Here is a 21,536-nt window from a genome sequence, read left to right on the forward strand (position 1 = left end):
AGGTTTGACAGGGGTAGACAGAGCCAGATGGTGATAGATAAGCCAAGGATGCCTTAATCTACTTCCAGCTGTGGCAGAGTCCTGACCTTGGGAGCACCGGTCAGGTTTGTTCTCATGCGTCTGTGTTTCCAGCTAGTGTGTCTTTTGGGTGTAAGATCCTAGATCTCCTCTCAACTCAGCTCACTCCCCGAGCCGGCTCCTGCATCTGGCCAAGATGCTGGAGTTTAGCTTTCACGGGGTGCTGTCAGACAGGCCAGAAGGGACGTGTGGAGCGGCTTTGCAATATCGGTGGAAACGTTCCTAGCGCTGGGTTTACCTGGCCCCCAAACACTGCAGCACTGGGCTCTGGCAGGAGACTCACCCAGAGCAAGGGACCCGACTACTTTCATTGCCAGGGCTCAGTGAAGGGCAGACCAGAAAACAGGGAAAAGGCAAATCTGATGCTTAAAACCAGGTTGCAGTCAACAATCAAAGGAGTTGTTAGCAACACGGGTTGTGTCGGGGGTGTGTGATTATTTTTGAATATATGATTTTTAACCTTTAATAAAGAGCATTTTAAAAACAGCCTCTGTATTATTATTATTTGCGGTGGCAGGTGCTTTACAAACACAGAACGAAGAGACGGCCACTGTCCCAAACAGCGGGCAATCTCGGAGTGCTTAGCGTTACAAACTTCCCGGCTCCCGACCGCGTACGGCCACCAGCCAAGCTGAGTTCTGAGGTGCTTGGACTCCCACTGCCTTTTCACTCACCAGCCGTGGGGGACGTTTTTGCTTTCCCCAAAGGAACAGAGATTTCCTTTGGGGAGGGGGCGTCTCCCCACACTTCTCTTCAGGACAATGCAAACCCTCTAGCGCATCTCCAAATCAAAGCTTTTCATTCGGAGCCTCTCATTTATTCGGAGTTGATTAAACATCAATTAATGGCGAAAAGCAAACACTTGATGCGTTTTAATAAGCGTTTGTATTTATCCGTACAAAACAACAGACAGCTGATTAACTCCCCCCGATAACAATGCACAATAGCCTGCTTTGCTCTGGCGTTACATTTAGACGGGACGTCTAGGCATTAAATTGGGACCGTGGAAGATAGCCTATAGCAAGTTAATTAGCTACTAATTAGGCCCTAAAATACTAATCAAAAATACTAAGTGGCATTTAATAAGTATGTTAAATATCCTGCTTACTCTGGTTATCTCGTTTGTTGGCAATTAAATTCCTGAACTTCTTTGCAGTAGATTAAGAAACAAGTATAATATTTTAATTCAATGTAATTAATGTAAAATTGAATTAATTACGATTTGGAATTAATTACGGAGCATTTTTGTTAAGGGTCTGGGAAGCAGACACAGGAAAGACTTTTCCTCGGAAAGAGGTTTAGAAAGTTTGAGGCCACGAGTGTGAAATGAGGGTTTAAGCAGAGATGCTGTTGATTTTATTCACATTGCCGGCTCACCCCCCTGGCAGAGAATCCAAGATGGTGGCGCCATTCCTGGGGAAACTGAGTCATAAACACTGCCTTCTCACTAATTAATCCAACGAACCGCAGTTCAGAGCAAAGATGGATTAGCGTCTCCTAGTACAACCCTGAGTGTTTGCAACACATGGGCACAATGTGTCCTGCCCACCCTGTAGCAGCTGGCTCACACTAGGATAACAACCTACTATTGCTGCCAGCTAGTGGAGTTACTCTGTTAGCTCAATGGGAGAGGTTGGTGCTGGAGGTCCCAGTGATGACCCATGGAGAGGGGGATGCTGTTTCACTCTCACCACAGAGGGGATGAGACATGGACTGGCTGTAGCTCCCAGGATCAGGCCCTTCTTCCACGCTGGGTTTCCTCCCCCCGAGGCCTGTGCTGCTGGTGGGTGTCTCAAGGAGTGGGTGCCATCCTGTACTTTGTGTTGTATTTGGAGCTGGGGAGCCCTCCCCCGTACCTTGTATCCCTGGTTGATGCCATTGATGAACTGGGGGCTGGGGGGGTTCCAGGTGAAGCGGATGGTGGTGGCGTTGGTGGCCTCGGCCTGTACGTTGCCCGGGGGCACGGTGGGAACTGCAGGAGAGGAGGGCAGGCTTAGCATGGGGGTGGGGACGCTGTGCAGGATGGAGGTGCTGCCTGGGCCTTGGGCTTGCGCTCAGGGGCACTCCCTCCCAGCCACAGCACCGGGCAGGCAGGGAGCGGCAGGCTGGGCTCCCCTCCCTAGCTGCGCTGAACCCCAGCGCCCCACGGCCACCCGCCCCCACAATGAGCTCTGAAACCCCTAGGGGCAAGGGCACCTCTCCCCCAGCCGCAGGACAGGTTCGCTCCGGGGACCCAGCAGCGCGGCTGCCCGAGCAGCCTGGCAAATGCTGCTTTGCAGGGCGGTGATCTGGGTCCGGAGCCCACTGCTGACCACCTGGCCCCCAGCAGCTTGTGAGCTGAGGCCGGGCTCCCGAATCCCCCGGGGCTCCGCACCCCATAGCCCTTCCCTGCACAGACTGGGCCAGCGGAGACCCAGCCCCCTTCCCCCGGAGCTGGGGAAAGCCCCCCCCCTCCTCGCCCACCTCCCTGCAGGGTCCACTCGGTCACCCTGGCGCTGTAGACCCCCAGGCCGGCGCTGTTGTACGCCGCCACCTCGATCTCGTAGTTGGTCCAGATGATGAGATCCTCCAGGAGCAGGTTGTTGACCTCGGCATTGGTGATGTTCTTGAACTGATAGCCGACGGGCAGGCCGGCCAGGCAGTACCTGGGGGCGGGGGAGGGCAAGTCAGGCCAGCGGGCAGCCGGGCCCCCTCTGGCTCCAGCAGGCCCATCCGGTGGGAGCCAGGCAGATGCCGCCCTGGGGACCGGCCGGGTGGGGAGGGCCAGCTCCCCCCCCCAGTGGCCTACCTGATGAGGTAACCTTTCAAGAGGCCGTTCTGGTGGTTCTCAGGAGGCGGCTGCCACTGGAGCATGATGGACTGGTTGGTCCTGCCGCTGGCGATGACGTTCTGGGGGGGCGCGGTGGGGGGCTCCTCTGGCAGGGACACCCTGGGAGGGGAGGCAGTGAAGGTGGTGAGTGAGGCCCCCAGTGCCCTGCCCTGGCCAGCTCCTGGGCCACGCAGGCGGCCACCCGGCCCCACCTTACCTCTCGGTGTCCCGGCTGAACTGCCCTTTGCCCACGTCGTTGGCAGCGCAGAGGCGGAACTGATAGGAGCGCGCGGGCACCAGGCCTCGCACCACCACGGAGGTCGCCTCAGGGTCCACGCTAGCCATGAGGGTGGTCCAGGGGGCATCTGCGGAGCAGAGAGGGGAGAGGTAGAGCGGAGAGCCGGCACGGGGCTGGGGGGCAAACACGGTCCTTTCAGTCGCCAATAGGCCCGATACCCGCTCCCTGGCCTGGCGCCCACCGCGCTGCTCGGCTGCACAGGACACGTGGGGTCCCTGGCTGGCTCCCGGCTGACAGGAGCCAGTCTGCATGATGTGCTGCAAGCGAAGCCGCTGGGGTGTCGAGGGCAAGCCCCAGGCCCCGTCCCAGTGGTGTGCGGTTACTGCCACGAACCAGGGAGCGGTGTGTGGCCATTTGCACACACGCTGGTAGCTGGACTTCTCCCCTGCCCCTCGCAGGTTCCCCCATCGGGAGCCCAGTCGGGCGGGCCAGGCCCATCCACGCCTGTGCCCACTCGCCAGCCCCGGCGCCCCGCTCCCAGCGCCCCGCGGCAGGGTGGAGGTGGCAGGGGCCTTACTGTTCTCCGAGACCTCAAGGATGTAGTGCAGCAAGGGGCTGTTCCCATCGAAGGGCTTGGCCCATGTCAGGTTGATGGCACGTTTCTCCAGCGGGCTCAGCGAGGCCACTGGGTTCTCCGGGGCATGGGGGAGCTGCCTGGAGGGGGAGGAGAAACCAGCGCTGGAAACAGTGGGACAGCTTCAGAGGGGACACCGCCCTGGGGGGGCAGGCAGGGAGGAGGTGGGGCAGGGAGCTGAGGGTGTTTGGGGCAGGTAACAGGAGCTCACCCAGGTGGGGTCTGGCATCGCGAGGGCAAGCCTGCCTATATTGCCAGGCTGCCACGGCACAGGGGCGCTGGAGCCTATGGCCTGGCTGCAGGGTGTCCCGGTTAGCCGCATTGGAAGGGAGAAGGGGATGCTGTGGCAGGAGGAGGCAGGATGCGTGGGCAGGGGGACGCCATAGAAGGTACACCGTGGCAGGAGGGGACCCCGTGGCAGGAGGAGGCAGGGTGCGTGGGCAGGGGAATGCCACAGAAGGTACACCGTGGCAGGAGGGGACCCCGTGGCAGGAGGAGGCAGGGTGCGTGGGCAGGGGAATGCCACAGAAGGTACACCGTGGCAGGAGGGGACCCCGTGGCAGGGGGAAGGGGGAGATGCCACGGCAGGAAGCCGGGAGGGTGTCTAGGTGGGAGGATGAGCCCCCGCAGCATTCCTGTCCCAGGCTCCCTCACCTGACGCGCAGGTGGGCGCTGCGGGAGTCGTTGCCCCCGGCGGAGAGGACCCGGCAGGTGTAGGTGCCGATGTCCCCGGACCAGGTCTGGGAGATGTGCAGGGTGCCCTCCTCGTCCAGCCGGAGCCGCGGGATGCTGTCCACGCTGACGGGTGTGCCGTCCTTCTCCCAGATGTACCTGCCGCAAGGCCACCACGGGCTTCAGGGCTGGAGCTGGGAATGGAACCCAGGCGTCCTGACCCCAGCCCCCCTGCGGCAACCACCAGACCCCACTCCCCTCCGACAGCTAGGGGAGAACCCAGGTGTCCCAGCCCCCACGTAGCCCCCAGACCCAGCCCTGTCTCTCTGTAACACGGCGACGGCCCTTGCTCTGGAGGAGTCCTACCGGCCCCTCGGCGGGACGCGGCGCATGAGCTGCCCCGTGAACGCTGACTGCCCCGGGGACGCAGCAGGGGCATGGCACGGCTCGCAGCCTCCCATAGGCGCTGTTCCCAGGTCGGGCACCGGGTGGCGGTGCAGCGCTGCAATGCCACGGCTCAGGACGCTGGGCATGGGGGGGCACCCGAGATGGCAGGGGGGGCTCCCGCAGCAAGGCAGCATTTATCCCCCCCATCAGATACTCAACCGGGGCCAGGGGAGTGGGTCTCTGGCTCTGCAGGGAGGGTCCCCTGGCTCCCACCTGCCCAGCACTTGGGGGGGGAGGGGGTTAATTCACCCACTGCATCTCTGCCCTGCCTGGGGGAATGGGGAAGTCCCTGCCCACCCCCCTGGAAGCAGGGCTGGGACCCCCCAACCTCTCCACCTCCCCGCCAGGGAGCTCTGGGAGCAGGGCTGGGACCCCCCGGACGCCCTGCCAGGGAGCTCCGGGAGCCCCCTGACGCCCTGCCAGGGAGCTCCGGGAGCAGGGCTGGGACCCCCCGGACGCCCTGCCGGGGAGCTCCGGGAGCAGGGCTGGGAGCCCCCGGACGCCCTGCCGGGGAGCTCCGGGAGCAGGGCTGGGAGCCCCCGGACGCCCTGCCGGGGAGCTCCGGGAGCAGGGCTGGGAGCCCCCGGACGCCCTGCCGGGGAGCTCCGGGAGCAGGGCTGGGAGCCCCCGGACGCCCTGCCGGGGAGCTCCGGGAGCAGGGCTGGGAGCCCCCGGACGCCCTGCCGGGGAGCTCCGGGAGCAGGGCTGGGAGCCCCCGGACGCCCTGCCGGGGAGCTCCGGGAGCAGGGCTGGGAGCCCCCGGACGCCCTGCCGGGGAGCTCCGGGAGCAGGGCTGGGAGCCCCCGGACGCCCTGCCGGGGAGCTCCGGGAGCAGGGCTGGGAGCCCCCGGACGCCCTGCCGGGGAGCTCCGGGAGCAGGGCTGGGAGCCCCCGGACGCCCTGCCGGGGAGCTCCGGGAGCAGGGCTGGGACCCCCCGGACGCCCTGCCGGGGAGCTCCGGGAGCAGGGCTGGGACCCCCCGGACGCCCTGCCGGGGAGCTCCGGGAGCAGGGCTGGGAGCCGGGGTTCCCAGGACGGATCCCTGCTAAGCCAAGGCCACGTACCTGACAGCCACGCTGGGGTCGTGGGTGACGCCGCAGCTCATGGAGGCTTTGGTTCCCTTGATGACGCTCTGGTCCTGAGGGGGGCTGGTGATGCGGGTGCGGGCTGGGGACAGACACATAGTGAGCAGCAGCCCCCACTCGTGGGAATGTGGGGGGGCTCTGCCAACAGGGGGCCAGCCCCGGCAGGGCTCTGGGGCGGAGGGCAGGAGAGAGCGTCACAGCCTGGCTGGGGGGAGGAGGAGGGTTCGTGCTCGGCCCTGCCATGCCAGGGGCCTGGGGTCGAACTCCATGTAAGCCTCACAACGGGGCCAGCAGGGGGCGCTGGGGAAACCAGGCCCCATGTCGAGAGCTGTGCAGCGTTGGTGCTGGGGCCGTCGGTTTGGGTCTGGCTGGGGCCCAGCGGGGGCTGATGGGGTGGGGCCCAGCAGAGGCGGAGCGGCCTTACCCCACACGACGAGGTCCGCAGAGGCCTCGTCCACCCCACGGGAGTTGGTGGCCAAGCAGGTGTAGCTGCCGGCGTCGGCGATGTGCGTGGGGCTGACGAGGAGGCTGCCCGACTCCAGCAGGGTGAAGCGCGGCAGCTGCACCGAGCCGCTGGCCAGGATCCGCTCCCCTGTGTGGAGAGGGGAAAACCCCGTCATCTGCGGGAAGCGATGGCCAGGGAGAGCCTGGCGCCCGGAGGCCAGCCCAGCGCCGTGCTTCCGAGCCACACAGGGAGGAGCTAGAGGGCCAAGAGACCTGCCTGCAAACCAGCCCGCTCACAAGTGACATGAGTTTGCAGAGTCCTGCAGGGCTGGGATAAGAGGGGGGCTGCGGATTGAGGGGCATCGATAGAGCTGGGCAGGGTGCACCACACCTGCTCTGTGCCTGGCTCTGAGACCCTCAATCTCACCGAGCCGACCCCCTGGTCTGGCCTGGGCTGGAAATGCCAGCAGGAGACACTGCCCGTCTCCCAGGCACTCAGCCGAGGGCGGGCAGCGCGGGCTTTGCCCCGGACAAGAAGCAAGAACCTCCTCACAAGGAGCGTTGCGGCATTAAGAGCGGGCGCCGGGCGGGTTTTGACAGGGCAGTGACGGGGGCCTGCGGGGAAAGCAGCGTAACCTTGAGCTGTCCTCCCAGAGGGGGCGGGTGACCTGGCATGTCAGGAACAGGGCAAGATGCCGCAGCTCCGGATGCTACTCCTAGAAGCGGGACATGCCGGGGGCGCGGCAGCAAAGGGACCTGGCTTGGCTGCCACGTGCCCGATGTTATGGGGCAGGGCACTGCTCGGGGAGTGAGAGCCCAGCTGAGTCCCCCACAGGCTCTGCCCACGCACCGACACCCCCCACTGCCCTCTGGCTCGGGGGCATGGCACAGAGCTTTGGGAGCTGCCAGCTGCAATGAACTGGGGCAACACCCACTGCCTTCTCCCCACTCCAGCCAGGGGGCAGGAGGAACCAGAACGCGGCCCCAACCCCAAGCTCCTGCCCCAGGCTCGATGCCCTGCCCAGGTCACACTAGACCAATGCCCACTGCACCCCCCCAGCACATGGGATACTATGAACCACCCTCTGCGCTGGCTTGGCATTAACCCTCTGACTGCTCCCCCGGTCTGAGCAGGGGGGCCCAGCCTCAGCAGTGGGGTGGGGACCGGGTGGAAGGGGGGCGCTGCCCTGGGCAGCAGGAGGTTGAGAAGCTGGGAGAATGGCCAGGTGCCGGCTGGGAAGTGAGGGAGGGCTCTGCATGGGTATGATGCATGGGGCGCGGCTCTGGCTGGGGGAGGTTGGGGTGCTCGCAGCTCTGGGCCCTACAAGGACCCCAGGGGACTGCGCCCAGAGATGCAGCGCTGGGGCGTGGCCCATCCTCCCTGTGGGCCCCCTTTACCTTTCTGCCAGGTGATGGCCGGCCTCGGCGCCCCCGAGGTCTCGCAGCTGAGAACCACGGACATGCCGTCGATCACGGTGCTGTCCAGGGGGCCCTTGGTGATGTTGGGAGCGATGCCTGAGCAGAGGAGACACGGAGAAGCCTGTGAAGTGGCTCCTGCGGCCCAGCTCCGGGGTGACCCAGCAGCTACCATCAGGCTGCGGCAGCCCCTGGCCCGCTCGGGCTCTCAACACCTCGCCCTTGGGCTGACCCATGCCAAGGGCTTGGGAGCCACTGCCACCCTGAGCACCCTCCCATGCCTGGGGAGAGGCCCCGCGCCCCAGTGGCTTTTGCTCTCGCAGTTGTCCGGCACCCTGCTTCCCTCCATGCTGCACGAGGGGCGGGGCAGCACTGCCCAGCACGGGACGGGCAGTGAAGCGGCACCGGGGGCAGTGCCCCTTTTATCCTCAGGCAGCATCTCCCGCACCCTGTGCTGGGGCATTGGGGTCAGCACTGGCTGCCAGGGGAGAGCGCCCCCTCCTGAGATCCCCACCCCCACAGCACAGCGCCCCCTAGCGCCACACTGGGGCATTGGGGTCAGCGCCTCCTACTGGGGCACCCCACAGCACAGCGCCCCCTAGCTCCGCACAGGGGTCAGCACTGACTGCCAGGAGAGTCACCCACCCCACTCCCTGCACAGCCTAGCCAGATACTCTCTGGAGGTCTCCCGGCCAGGGGCAGCCTTGGCCCGTCCCTGCTGGGCTCCCAGCCTGTGGCACGCTCGAGGGGCTGGTGCCAGGCTCCGACGGGCTCAGGACCCGAGCGTCCTGGGCCCACTGCTGGGCGCTATTTCCTGGCCTGCAGGGCTGAGAGCTGGCACCTACTGGTCACTGCCAGGTACGTGGAGGTCTGCACCTCGCCGGCGGCATTGCGGGCGAAGCACTGGAACATGCCGGTGTCATCGGGCACCAGCCCGCTGATCTGCAAGCTCCCGTCGCCCAGCAGCCGGAACCGCGAGAGCTTCTCCACGTGCACGAGGGCCGCGTCCTTGTACCAGGCCATGGCTGGCGGCGGGACGCCTGCAACCCAAAGCCCGCCCCCGAGAGGCAGCGTTAGCCAAGAACAGCCCCGGGTCTGGGCAGCAGCAGGGCACCGGGGGTGCGGGGAGACATGTTACCTTTGGCCTGGCAAGGGATGGTCACCACCTTCTCCATCTCAGCCGTGACGTGCCTCTCCGGCTCCTGGACAAACTGGGGTGGCTCTGCAACAAGACCCCCAGAGGTGGAGACAGGAACAACCGGAGCAGCCCGCTGCCCTCTCCCCAGCTACTGGATGGAGCAGCCAACCGGGGGCACCCCCAGGGCCTGGCTCTGATGGGCCCCAGCCGCGGGAGGGGCCCTGGCTGACCCACAGGAGGTGCTGGAGGCAGCGGAGGGGCTGCGGGGGGCCCCCACTGCCTTGCTGTGCAGCCCTGGGGAGCGCGCCTGAGAGAGCCCGGCAGCCCTCATCTCACAGCCCGGGCGCTGGCGCTGATACGCTCCTCCCCACAGGCCCCTGGCACTGAGACCCCAGAAGGAGCAAAGGCAGGAGCCTGGCCAGGCTGCCCCGGCTCCTCCGGCACCTGCAGGCTGTACGGTGACCCAGCACGACAGGGTCGGCGTTGAGACCTCCCCAGACTCGCCTGGGCCGCCAGAGAGCCGGGCCCTTACCCAGCACGGCGAGGAAGGCGCCCTCCGCCACGGCGGGCACACTGCTGCTGCGCAGCACGGCCTCGCACTCGTAGTACCCGCTGTCGCCCAGCGTGGGGTTGAGGATGGTGAGTCGGCGGTTGTAGTCGCTGAGCCCGCTGGAGAGCTGCGCCCCGTCCTTCTTCCAGACGATGTGCAGCTTCATCAGCGGCCTGGGGGGTGAGGAAAGCGTAGGAGAGCCGCCCCGGACACAGCCCCCGCCCCCCACGGATCCCACTGCAACGGGAGCCTCCCAGCCCACAGGGGAACGGGGACCCAGGCATCCTAGGGGGAAGGAGGTTTCAGAGCAGCTCTGGGCCAGGGATCTGGTCCCTCTACGTTTGCAGGGCCCAGCAGAAGGGGACCCCGAGCCCGAGGGGAGTCTCTGGCCACAACCACAGCAGGATACCTGCCCATGTCACTGGGCTGTCTCCCGCGCCCGCAGCGGGAGGAGGGTTTGGAGCCGGTCTCGACCTGCAGCGTTCCCCTCTGCACTGCATCCCTCGAGCTCTCTCCTGGTACAGGGGCTCTGGGGCCCAGCCAGGGACCTCCCTCGCTATGGGGCAGCGGCAGGCAGAGCAGACCTGACCCAGCAGCGCCCCCTATCACCCAGCACTAGGACACCAAGGGGCCTTTGTAGCCGTCCCCACCCTGGGCAGGGCTCACTCTGGGGCACATTCTCCGCATCTTGGGCCAGCTTCCCACGACAACTGGGGTCCCCCGGCAGCTGGCAGCACAGATGGGGGGCGGCACTATTGCTATGTCAGGAGCCCCACCTCACTCCTAGAGGAGCCTGCTCAGGATCTGCCCCAAGGGACAGCCCTGGAGAGGCCTCAGACGAGTCCAGCCCCCGGGATCTTGGGGGGCAGCTACCCACCTGGCGTTGGCCACGCACTCCATGGTCACTTCCGAGGTGCCGGCCACCACGCTGGTGTTCCTGGGCGGGATGATGATGGTGGGAGCGATGGGATCGGCCGGGCCGCCGACATCTAAGGGGAGCCGAGGCGGCAGAGCAGGTTGTTAGAAAGCGCCCGCCTCCTTGGCCGACGGGACTCGCGGGGAGGGGCCATGCACCAGCACGGAGGGCCAGCGAGCCGGTGCGAGTCGAGGGGGCGGGGGCTGTGCTTTCGGTGGCTGGGAACAGGCAGCAGGCGAGTCAGTCGGAGCCCCGCAGTCCTGCCTCGGAGACCTCCCCAGGCTCCACACGGCTCCGCTCTGCCCCACGCCGACTCCCGGCTCAGTGGGGGCTGGCACCCACCTGCTCTCCATCACGGCCTGGCCCACCAGCTGCCCAGACCCGGGGGTCCCGTGCCCAGCCGGTCAGGGATGACAAGAGTGCTTAGCTGAGTGCCTGGCCATCCCCTTTGGGAAAGGGTTCAGGGGGTTCTGTAACCCTCCCTCCCGCATGGTCCCTACAAGCCCTGGAGGGCATCAGGCATCCATCCCTGCCCCCTGCTACGGTCCCCATGGGGTAATCTCGGCAGCCCCGTGCCGCCCGCGGCTCCTGCAGAGGAGGAGGGAGTGGGGAAGTGTAGAAGGCAAAATAATTGCGACGATAAAAAACCCTCATGTAGGTGCTGTAAAAATGGGATCGGCGTGAAAGCTGCTGATCTCGCTGAATCCATAAACAGGCCTTGGCGTTGTTTATTTACGTGGCGGGACACATCAGTACAGCACGACGGATTAATGGCGCGCCAGGCTGGGCCGGGCAGATAAAGCCCGACAAGCAAAGTCGGAAAGCAGCTGTGGAGCAAACGGCAGGAGGGAGAGAGCAAAGGGATGAGCTCGTGTGGGCGCTTTGTACCAAGCCTGGGTTCTTTCCGGGGCACGGGTCACTCGGCACTGGCCAGGGAGGGCCATGGCCAGGTTAGGTCAAAGGGGAACCCAGTGCTCAGCGCAAAACCACAACTGGCAGGCCAGGCCCCGGCCTGGGAAAGCAGCAGCTGTGGGTCGGGATTGAGGGGCACCGGCAGAGCCATTGGGATGCAGAGCCCAGGACAGGAATTGCACAGTGGGGCGGAGCTGCCCCATGCGGAGCTCCAGTCCCTGCCGACAGCCCCGCATACGTGGGCAGGAAATGTTGGAACCAACAGAACCCATGAGAGCCACAGGGGAGGGGCGGCTCACTTGCAAAGAAATCCAGCCCTTTCTGCAAGGGGGCGCTGCCCAGACCGCCCCCATCGCCAGGGACAGGGCAGGGGATGTGCCGTGCTGAGGCCAGGGCAGCCTGTGGCGGAGGGAGGGCGTACGGGGAGGGGGCTGGGCTGGTGATATAATTAGTGCCTGCCGGCTCCTGCAGCACGGCCCAAAGAGCCGAAATAAATTTCAAGGAGGCTGAGCTGTTAAGTCAGCAGAAGTTGGAGCCTCCGAAGAGATTTACTGCAAATTAAATTTGGGCCTGAGCCAACAGGAGCAGGGGCCAGAAAGCCAGATGCACAGAGACAGCCCTGTAAAATGGCCTGGAGACACTGGGGTTGTGGAGTTGGGCAGGGGACCCTCCTGGGTGGGGAGCAATGGGATGGGATGGGGCCCTGACAGAGCCAGGAGAACTATTAGCAGTCCCTCAAAGAATGTAGGGAGCGAGCTGCAACCCGCACGTCCCGGTCCACCTTCTGTGGCCGGCTGCTCCCCCCAGCCCCGGCACCGACGGCACTACAGAGCCAGCGTCCCCATTTAGGCTTCCCTGCTCCCTGGCAGTCCTGGTTAATGCCAGGCTGAGCAGGGGGGCCCATCACCCTCCTCTTGTTCTACACAGACAAGAGAGAGTGCGCACACACCTGCCCGCCTGCACACATGCCCACCCGTGAACACACACCCGCCCGCCTGAACACACACGCTTGCCCGTGCACACACCCGCCCGCCTGCACACATGCCCACCTGTGCACACCCGCAGGTGCACACCCGCTCGCCTGTGCACACACACACACCCGAACACACACGCTTGCCCGTGCACACATGCCCACCCATGCACACACGCCTGCCTGTATACCCGCCCGCCTGCATTCCCGCCTGCCTGCACACAAAAGCTACCCCAAGCCTCTGGCTGGCCTCACAGTCACCCCTTGCCTCTCCTCTCTCTCAGGCTGTCCTCCCCTCCCCCCGAGCACATTGCACCAAGTCTGGAGGTTGCGGCTCCAACCCAATGCCAACACCCCGCCCCCTGGATCTGGCCCTGGGCCAGCAGGGCACGTATTCTTTCCCTGCGATTCCTGGATTCCTCCTCTGAGGAACAAGCCCCTGGGGCAGCCTCTGGAAGCTCCAACCAGCTCCCTTTACACCCGCCCGGAGCCCGGCACTTACTCTCCACGGTGAGAGTGATGGGCTGGCTGGTCTTGTTATCCCCGTTCTTGTCGTTCACGGCCTGCACGTAGTACCGGCCGGCGTCGGGCGCCACCGTCGACAGGATGACCAGGGTGTTCTCCAGCGTGATGGCTCTGGCAGGGGCAGCGCAGAGGAGACAGCGTGAGAGGAGGGGAGCAAAGGTGGAGGGCACAGCCCTCAAGTTCAGGGATCTTTGGTCCAGGGGCCCCTGCGGACATTCGGATCCAGGGCTGGTGGGGAAGGCAGCTCAGAGCCTAGCTCAGATTCAGTTCACACACTCCCATCGCGGGTTTCACTAAGAAGGTAAAATACCCCAGCAGGTGCCAAGCGCAGCGCAGGAAGCCACAAATTCACAAGCCCACAAAACCCTTAATCTCGGACAATGAGCAGAATTTACACAATTGATCACGTCTGTCTTTATGTTGCCCAGTGCCTAAGCATTGAGGGAGGGGGCGACAGATCGGACAGTTGCCGATTAATAGGTTTTTCTTTTCTTTTTTTACCCAATGATCTAATCTGCTGGAAACATAAAATGGTTTGAGGAATATATTTTGCCATTAAATATGAGATAAAGGAGTTTTATCTCCTCAATCCTGCTTTGCAAATAGAAAAGAGACCAGTTCAATTCCCACATAATGTGGGTTACAAATTCAATTCCAGCTCGCTGCGGCTGTCGGCGCGCGCGCGCGTGTGTGTGTGTGTGTGTGTGAGAGAGAGAGAGAGAGAGAGACTGCATGGGAGTGTCTGCCTGGGTGTGTATCTCTGGTCTGGAGACATGGGGACAAGTGTGTGTCCACTGTGTAAGTATTTATATATCCACACATGGGAGTGTGAAACACACACTGGGAGCATGTGGCTCCTCTAGCAGCTGGACTGCATAAGAAGTTACAAGCCTACTACAGCTGCCAGTGAGTGGAGATGCTCCTTTAGCTAAAGCAGCAGACGTTCAGGCTTTTAGGGCTTCAGAGTTCAACCCCCAAGGATGCCCGGAGCAGAGAGGCCGTTACCCATGCTTACACGTGTGTGTGTGTGTATGGAATGTCTCTATCTGTGTGTGTCTTATAGGCTATGCAATCCAGAACGATTATGTGTGTGCAGGGCTATAGCATGTAATATTGGTATGTATGTTTACACACGCCATGTACATGTGCATGGCCGAGGCTGGGCACCACCTCGCTATTACCTGTGTGTGTGTGCGTTAGGTAGGTGAGCACACAAGCCAAGAGGAGACTGGTATGAGAGCGATCTTTCCTAAGGACTAGCCCAGGGAACAATGCATGTCTCACTATGAATGTATCTGTCTGCATGGGGAGAGGGAGCCATTTTTCCCCCAGCAGACTATTCCAGCCTGCGTGAGTGCCAGCGCTTTCCCTCTCCCATTTCGTCTGGCTCCCGCTTTTTTTTTTTAATTCATTTTCTCAATGATAAACAAAACCATTAGTTTGTCAAGTCTATCTCCGGATCCTAATGTGATGCGCCCGCGACATCTGTTAAGCATCCTTAATGCTAGTTTAACAAGGACAAATCCAGTCGAGTTCTTTTCACTTTCTCCCATTAGGTGAGCGTGGCAGGGTCTGGATGGATTCACTCTGCTAATGTCTCTGCCTCCCTGCAGTCGGGTTGGCGGGAGGGGGGATCGAGATGTCTGACACGCGTCTGAAAGGCTGCGAGAGAAGTCCAAAATGCCCTACTGCGGCCTCAAAACATAGATGGTCCAGGAAACAATACTTTGTCTGCCTGATCTCAAAGCAGCCTGACCCACAATTTAGCACAATCCAGGGATGCAGGTACACCCCCATATGGCTCCACCTCCCTGCTGTGGCCCCACCTTTCCTCAAGTGGCAGCAGGTTTCAGAATTAAGATGAATGAGGCATCTTGGAGCTATTGTTTCAGGCTCTCTGCAGACTCAGGCAACCAATAGTCATGCTCAATTCACATTTTCAAGCTTTTCTTTGCATGCATGAGAGTTACAAATATATAGATGTTCTTCATCGTGCGACTCCAGGAGCTGTGGCCCAGGCCTACAATGCCCAGACTTTAAACCAGCCCTCGGACCAAGCAACCCTGTCACGCATGACAAACTCACTGCACAATGGCGACACCGGTGTCACATGCTGGGAGGCAGCAGCATGTCATGGCATAGCAGCCAGGGCCACCCAGATGGGGGGGCAAGTGGGGCAATTTGCCCCAAGCCCCGGGGGGCCCCGTGAGCCCTGGCTGAGAATCCCTTTCCTGGCTAGAGGTGCCTTTTTACTTACCCGACGGCGGTCTGGGTCTTCGGCGGCAGATCCTTCAGTGCTGCCAAAGACACGGAGCAACCGAAGGACCCGCCGCCGCTGCCGCAGACTTGGAGTACCACCCGGTGAGTATGTCCGCTCCCCCGCTTTGCCCCAGACCCCCTGAATCCTCTGGGTGGCCCTGATAGCAGCAGTAACGTGTCTCAAGGCTGAGAAGCCGCATGACAATGGGGTGGCAGCCCTGAATAATCTGGGCATCCCGTTAACAGCTGTGCCAGTCGAGCTGGTGAGAAGTGTGATCCCACAAAATCCCGGAAAAAGTGGCAGCTCTAGACTGACCAGCCTGGGCTAATTCTTTCACCTTGGGGCTGCCGGAGAGAGCTTGGGGCCAACCTGTTCTTTGCACTCAGGGTCGGCCGGGATGGAGCCATCAGAGCTGGGAATCCCACCCAGCTGTGGAAGGCTGCTGGGCCCTGATGCATGCTGGGATGGGCTATCCCGAAGGCAGGGGACCTGAGCGAGCAGGCGCCCAGGACTGGGGGTTTGCATAGCGCTGGGGACCCAATCGCTACAGAGATCTTGGAGGTCAAAAGGAACGTGGCTCCCCTTTGCAGGACTATCCCCTTCCCTCTGCTGGGAAGAACCATCACTCCACGGGTCTGTCAGCAGGGGGTGCTCTTTGCTCTGAAATACTTTCTGAGCAATGCCCTGACGCACCATTAGGAGGTGCCGCAGCAGTTGGGTTATTAGTGTCCTGGCCTGGTTCTGTTTTGCTCCGGGCTTCCCCTGGAGCGTTCAGCCCCTTTACCGTATTCCCGGGCTCCGCTGGCGTGCCGCGTGCCGGTTTGCTGTCCGGTGGGGGTGCCGTGATGGCTCTAAGACCAGACTATAAAGCCCCCTGGAATCCGGGGATGAAAGGGGCTCTAGGAATGTAATGACAATAATAATAAATACTTTGCACTGATACCGCTTGGCAGTGACTGTATGGAACAGCCCAGTGCCTGGGGCGAGTGGCTGCTGCCTCGGAGGTGACTCCACTGAAAGGAAATTAACCCTTCATGTGTTTGCCAGTTTAAAACGGAAAGTGTCAGTTAGTCTGTGTCCTGCATGCAAACAAGGCAAGACACAGCGCCAGCTGCTCTCAGGCCTGGTCAACGCTGCCAGCTCCGGTGCTCAAGGCTGGGAAACGTTTCACACCCTGTGCAACGTAGTTAGGTGGACGGAAGAATTCTTCCATCAACCGAGCCGCCGGGCTGGGTGAACTACACTGACGGGAACACCGTTTCCGTCAGTGTAGGAAGGGTCGACACTACAGCGGCACACCTACAGCACTGCAGCCGTGCCGCTGTAGCGTAGACGTACCCTCGGACCCAGTGCTGCTCCGCTGGTGGGTCCCGGGGTATGTGTGGGTGCAGCTCTGGTGTGGCACCCTTTCACGCACCAGTGTATCAAGAGGTAAAATGACAGCACTGAATATCCTGCAGAGAGTGGCACGGTGCAGGTGCTGTCTGGAAGTGGAGAAGGAACCAGGGGCACCAGGGGGCCAAGGCCTTACGATGCCAGAAGGCCGGTAAGGAGTGGGAGAGCTGAGGGGATGCTAAATGGGGAGAATCCTCTGCATTTTGGATGCGAGCTGTCACCATAAGCAGCTCCATCACTGCCAGCCTGCGCTAAATAAATGAAGAGCTGCTGTCTCCTCGGTACCCATTGTTGCCATGGGTACATTTCCTCTCTCTCCCTACTCTCCGAGACAGGGTTCTGTAGTTAGTTAGTCGAGCTCCTGCAGCCGCCTGATAATTTAATTAGGGGACAAAAGCGAATCAATCCCAAATAAATAAACGACTAAACAAACCCGCCCCCGGCTGCTCCCCTCCCCGCTCCGTGCTCGTCCTGGCGTGGGCAGGACATGGCTAGTGGGTTGATAAGCGGCTGCTAATCACCAGGCAGGGGGCAGGAAGCCGAATTTCCCGGTCAGATAGGGGGCTCCGAGGGCTGATGGCTACATGCCACCCTGGCCTGCCTCTGCCAGCCTGATAGCATTCATCAGATCCGTATCTCCACCCCGCAGACACCAGCCGATTCGCTCCCAAGGACCCCTTTGAACTCCGCCATGAATATTAATCTGCTGTAATTGCCAGGGGCAGGGTGATGGAGCGGGCATTTAATAGAATCAGCGCGCAGAGCCCGGGGAGGAGGCGGGGGACTGGTAGGCAGGCTGGCTCCCCAGAGGGCTGTTTGCTGGGGAGGACACGCCGGAGCGCACACTCCCCCAGGGGAAGGTGCAGTACAGGGCCCCTGGAGGCGATGGGGGACGTGCTCAGGGGTTTCTCTCTCTCCTGACGTGCAGCAGGTGCTTGGCAGGCAGAGGGGTGATGCTAACGGGCAGACGGGGAAGAGGAGAGAGAAGCCGGTGCGTGGACACGTGCAGGAGGAAGGCTTGGTGTTTGCCACCACACCGCCGTCCCAGTGTGCTCGGTACGCTACTCCTGCCCCCAGCGTGCCCTGCGGGGCCGCGCTGCTGCAAGGGGGCGCCGTAGGATGCAGAGTGAGCGCTGCCCTAGTGCCTGGCTGGATTGCTGCCCTGGGGACCGCGCCCAGTACTGCCGTGCGGGCGGCCTGGGGGGAAGTCGCCTTGTGCAGTCGGGGTAGGCTTGCCTTGCTCTGTTATTTAGTTAGATGACCCCCTGCCTGCATAGGCCACGACAACCCCCCACAGGCAGCAGGCCCCAAACCTTCACCCCGTCCCGTTCCAGCCAGTGCTGTTGGGCCACCGGGGCACCTGTCTTTGGACTCCCTAGAGTCAGCAGCTCCTCCCCGCCCCCAGGCGTCCCTCCAAGGCTGGGGCTGGGACCCGACCTGACTCACATGCGGCTGCTGGGGGGGATTTTCCGGCCGTCCCGGAACCAGGTGACCTGGGGCTGGGGGAAGCTGGCGATGCGGGGGGCGTGGATGACGGCCGCTTCACCGTGGGACACGCTCTGGTGCGTCTCGCTCTCCTCGAAGCTGCCCATGTCTGGAAAGCAAACAGAGACAAAGGCGTCAGGGCCGGCAGGGAGCCGGCAAGGTGCTCTCGGAGCCCAACGCCGGAGCATGGGCTAGGGAGGGAAGTGTCTGTGTCCGTCTCCTTGCCACAGCATGGGCCTGCCGCTCGCCCCCATCCCGAGCAGGGCCAACGTGGCTGTCCTGGCCTCGCTGCTCAGAAGGACACGGGCGGCTCTTTGTCTCCTACTCGTGGCAGGGCTAGACTCTCCTTTGCTGCAATGCCGACACAAAACTTCGGCCATGGTTCAGCTGCTGGTGTGCAGAGACCACAGCCCGACATGCTGACCGGTACTGCCTCACTGTCCTCTTGTGCCTCCTGCCCCGCCCCCATCCACCTGTCTGCATCCATTCCTTGTCTCATGTCTTTGACTTTGACTGGAAAGGCTTTGGGGCAGAGACCGTCCCTTTGTTCTGGGTTTGTACAGCGCCTGGCGCACTGGGGGCCAGGTGCCACAATGAAATAGCATATTGGGGTGACCCATAGAGGGCTGTGAACCCCTCCTGCCGCCACACTAATAGACCTGGTGCTGCAACCCAAGCGGCAGAGGCTCATGCTTCGAGGTCATGAGTTCAGTCTCCGAAGACAACCCCCCTATGCTCCATTCAGCCTGCCCGCTGAGCACACCTTGGGGAGCGGCGTGCAGGGCGAGCTGAGGAAACGAAGGCACACCCATTCAAGGCTCCAAACCCTCTGTGGATAACCCCCGAGCCCTCCAACACATGCGGGGAAGTCGACAGGGCTGAGTGCGTTAGAGAAGCAGGAGGAAACACTATTTATATCCACTCTTGGATATTAGGAAAGACTATTTCACTAGGAGGGTGGTGAAGCACTGGAATGGGTTCCCTAGGGAGGTGGTGGAATCTCCATCCTTAGAGGTTTTTAAGGTCAGGCTTGACAAAGCCCTGGCTGGGATGATTTAGTTGGGATTGGTCCTGCTTTGAGCAGGCGGTTGGACTAGATATCTCCTGAGGTCCCTTCCAACCCTGAGATTCTAGGATTCTATGAAAGGCCAGTTGTGTGGACGGTTCGAGCCAATTCATGACTGTGGCATTGAGAGCAAGGTCAGAGTCTCACTCTGCCTTCTTACTGCTCAGCCGTTTGCACCCTGGAAATTTATCGCGGTTTTAAAAAAATAGGAGTAAACTAGGGTGTGTGAGGAAGAGGGGAGGGAGGGGAGATATTTTACTGACTTCCCTTAATTGCTGTAATTAAAAACATGTAAAGAATCTTTTTTTAACGACTTCGCCATTATCATTAGTTGTTAGCGCAGCTGCCTTATTAATTTCTCATTAGCTTCTTGATTTGTCATCACTCTTCAGGAGCGGGGCTCGTGGGGATCTGGCTGGGACCAGCTTTGGGGGTGACTCTGGAGTGGGGTGGGGCTCACATCCAAACGACCAGAGGAGAAAGCCAGTCCCTCAGCACTGGAGTGAAATCACCGCTGGGCAGGGGGCCAGCACGATATCCAGAGCACTGCTTGAGCTCTGCTTTAACCCACGGGATTAAGTATCGCGTGCTAGAGCCCTGCAGAGGTACTGCAGCCCAGTCCACACACAGAGCCACCAAACTCATTGCACCAAGGCCTGAGCTGCAAAGGCCCCGTTACCGCTCAGCTGGATTGTACCGTTCTGTCACTGCTCGGCTCTGCTTGGAGACACAAGCGGGGCCTTGCTCAGACAGCTTCCTAGCTCATTACCACGGCCCGGAAATCCCTTGCACTGCGGAGGGTGGGCCGAGTTTCTGAGGAACCCAGGAGAGCTCACCTGGGTGTGCCGGTACTTTTTGATTCATAGATTTGTAAGGCTCAAATGGCACTTGGGGACCATCTAATGTGACCTCCTCCGTCACTGAACACCCTCACCCCCGTGATTCCAGCACGCAGCCCTCACCTTCTGGCCAAGCGAGAGTGTGGCTTTGAGAAAGAGTCTTGCTTTTCCCTTCGTTACTGCTGAGAACCAGTGACTCTCATGTCCCCCATTTCCCTAGCTATACTGTCACAGCGGTGAATTGCGTGCGCCTTATTTCCAGCCTGTTCTCACACCAGCTCCCCGCCAGAGCCCGCCGGGCCTGTCACTGTGGCTTTTTCACCACATTTTTCAAAGAAGCCAATGAGCGGTTCCATTACCACGTAGACAAGCGTTTGCATATTCAGATCCAGCAGCTATGATTCCCACGGGGGCAGCTCGGGCTGGGTGAAAGCCCTCGCCGGGTGTGTCAGGGACGGCGACTGAGGGAACCTCGTCCTGCCGCTTTTATATTTCCCCTTGAAAACTGCTGTCTGCAACAGGCTTGTTATACCTCAGCCTGGTCTGCGCTGCCTTGACAATCCACTTAGCCGCACGCTGGGCTGGGGCTAGGATAAGGGGCTGGTTCGGCTCGTGATTAGTCGCACACAGAGCCCAGCTGAGAGCAGGACCCTGTGGTGCTAGGCGCTGTACTTAGCCGTGGCAGGAGACAGTCCCTCGAAATCTAAACAGACGACGGGGGATCATTCTCCCCCAGGACAGCTGGAGAACGGGGCCCGGAGAGAGGAAGTGACTCACCCAAGGGCACACAGGAAGGCTGTGGCAGGGCTGGGCCCTGAACCCGGATCTCTGGAGTCATAACTCAGAGGCCACCCTTTCTTTCTAGCAGAGCTTTGCTCCTAGGGAGAGGCTGGGCCAGTTAGGAGCTGTAATTCGCCCCCCTTGCCAGGGGAGGCTGCCACGCAGACGGGGCTCTGAGCAGGGGCAGGTGACCCGACAGTTAAAACGCCTGAGACTGGCTTGCCGTGCGGCCTCCATCTCGCTAGCCCAGAGGGCTGCCCCGCTGGTGAATCATGGGGCCTCTGCCCAAAGCAGGGCCAGCGCATCGCTGTTACACGGCCCGCTGGCGACGGCACCGGAGAGGCAGCCGGGAGTGCGCAGGCCTGCTCAGGTGGCTGCGGTGGCTCTGATCCCAGCGCCGCGAGGTTCCCGCCTGAAGGACGTAGGTCCGTCGGGGAGGGGGCACGTAGCGTGCGAGGCTCATTTCCTGGGGAGGAGCCCATCCCAAAAGGCCCCAGGCCTGCACGGGAACGGTGCCGGGAGAACCGGACACAGAAGGGAGGGAGGAAGACAAGCTGAGGCTGGGGGGGTGACACGCACTCAAGGACAAGAACCCTCCGCCCCCCCTCGACATGGTCAGCGGGGGGCTTTTGCTCCAACGCTCCCCTCCTGCCCCCGAGAGGGGCCATCCCAGCCTCCTGCGCTGGGTGCCAGCCTCAGGGCCTGATCCTGCCTGCCTCATCTCTACACCATCAGCCCTTCAGGGCAGGGCCCGACTCGCACCAGGTGTCTGTGCAGCGCCTGGCAAACAGGGGCCCTGTCTGGGTCGGGGCCGCGCCCCTGCCGGCGTTACTTCCCAGCCCCATGCTCCTGGGCCCCGTTGCTCCACTTCTTCCCC

General features: G+C 61.9%; 1 protein-coding gene across 1 annotated transcript in view; it reads right to left on the reverse strand.

Moving 5' to 3' along the window:
* The window catches only part of SDK2 (sidekick cell adhesion molecule 2), a gene marked incomplete in the record, with an annotated part of 161,505 nt that overhangs the window by 37,223 nt on the left and 102,746 nt on the right, over nt 1-21,536 (reverse strand). The window contains 15 exon segments of the mRNA XM_034789869.1: nt 1,935-2,050; nt 2,542-2,723; nt 2,867-3,007; nt 3,105-3,252; nt 3,703-3,839; nt 4,414-4,590; nt 5,943-6,045; nt 6,388-6,555; nt 7,806-7,922; nt 8,669-8,863; nt 8,962-9,045; nt 9,494-9,684; nt 10,389-10,500; nt 12,812-12,945; nt 17,936-18,083. Coding sequence (XP_034645760.1) covers nt 1,935-2,050; nt 2,542-2,723; nt 2,867-3,007; nt 3,105-3,252; nt 3,703-3,839; nt 4,414-4,590; nt 5,943-6,045; nt 6,388-6,555; nt 7,806-7,922; nt 8,669-8,863; nt 8,962-9,045; nt 9,494-9,684; nt 10,389-10,500; nt 12,812-12,945; nt 17,936-18,083 — 2,153 coding nt within the window.

The sequence above is a fragment of the Trachemys scripta genome, chromosome 14 (assembly GCF_013100865.1).
Source record: "Trachemys scripta elegans isolate TJP31775 chromosome 14, CAS_Tse_1.0, whole genome shotgun sequence".
Lineage (NCBI taxonomy): Eukaryota > Metazoa > Chordata > Testudines > Emydidae > Trachemys > Trachemys scripta.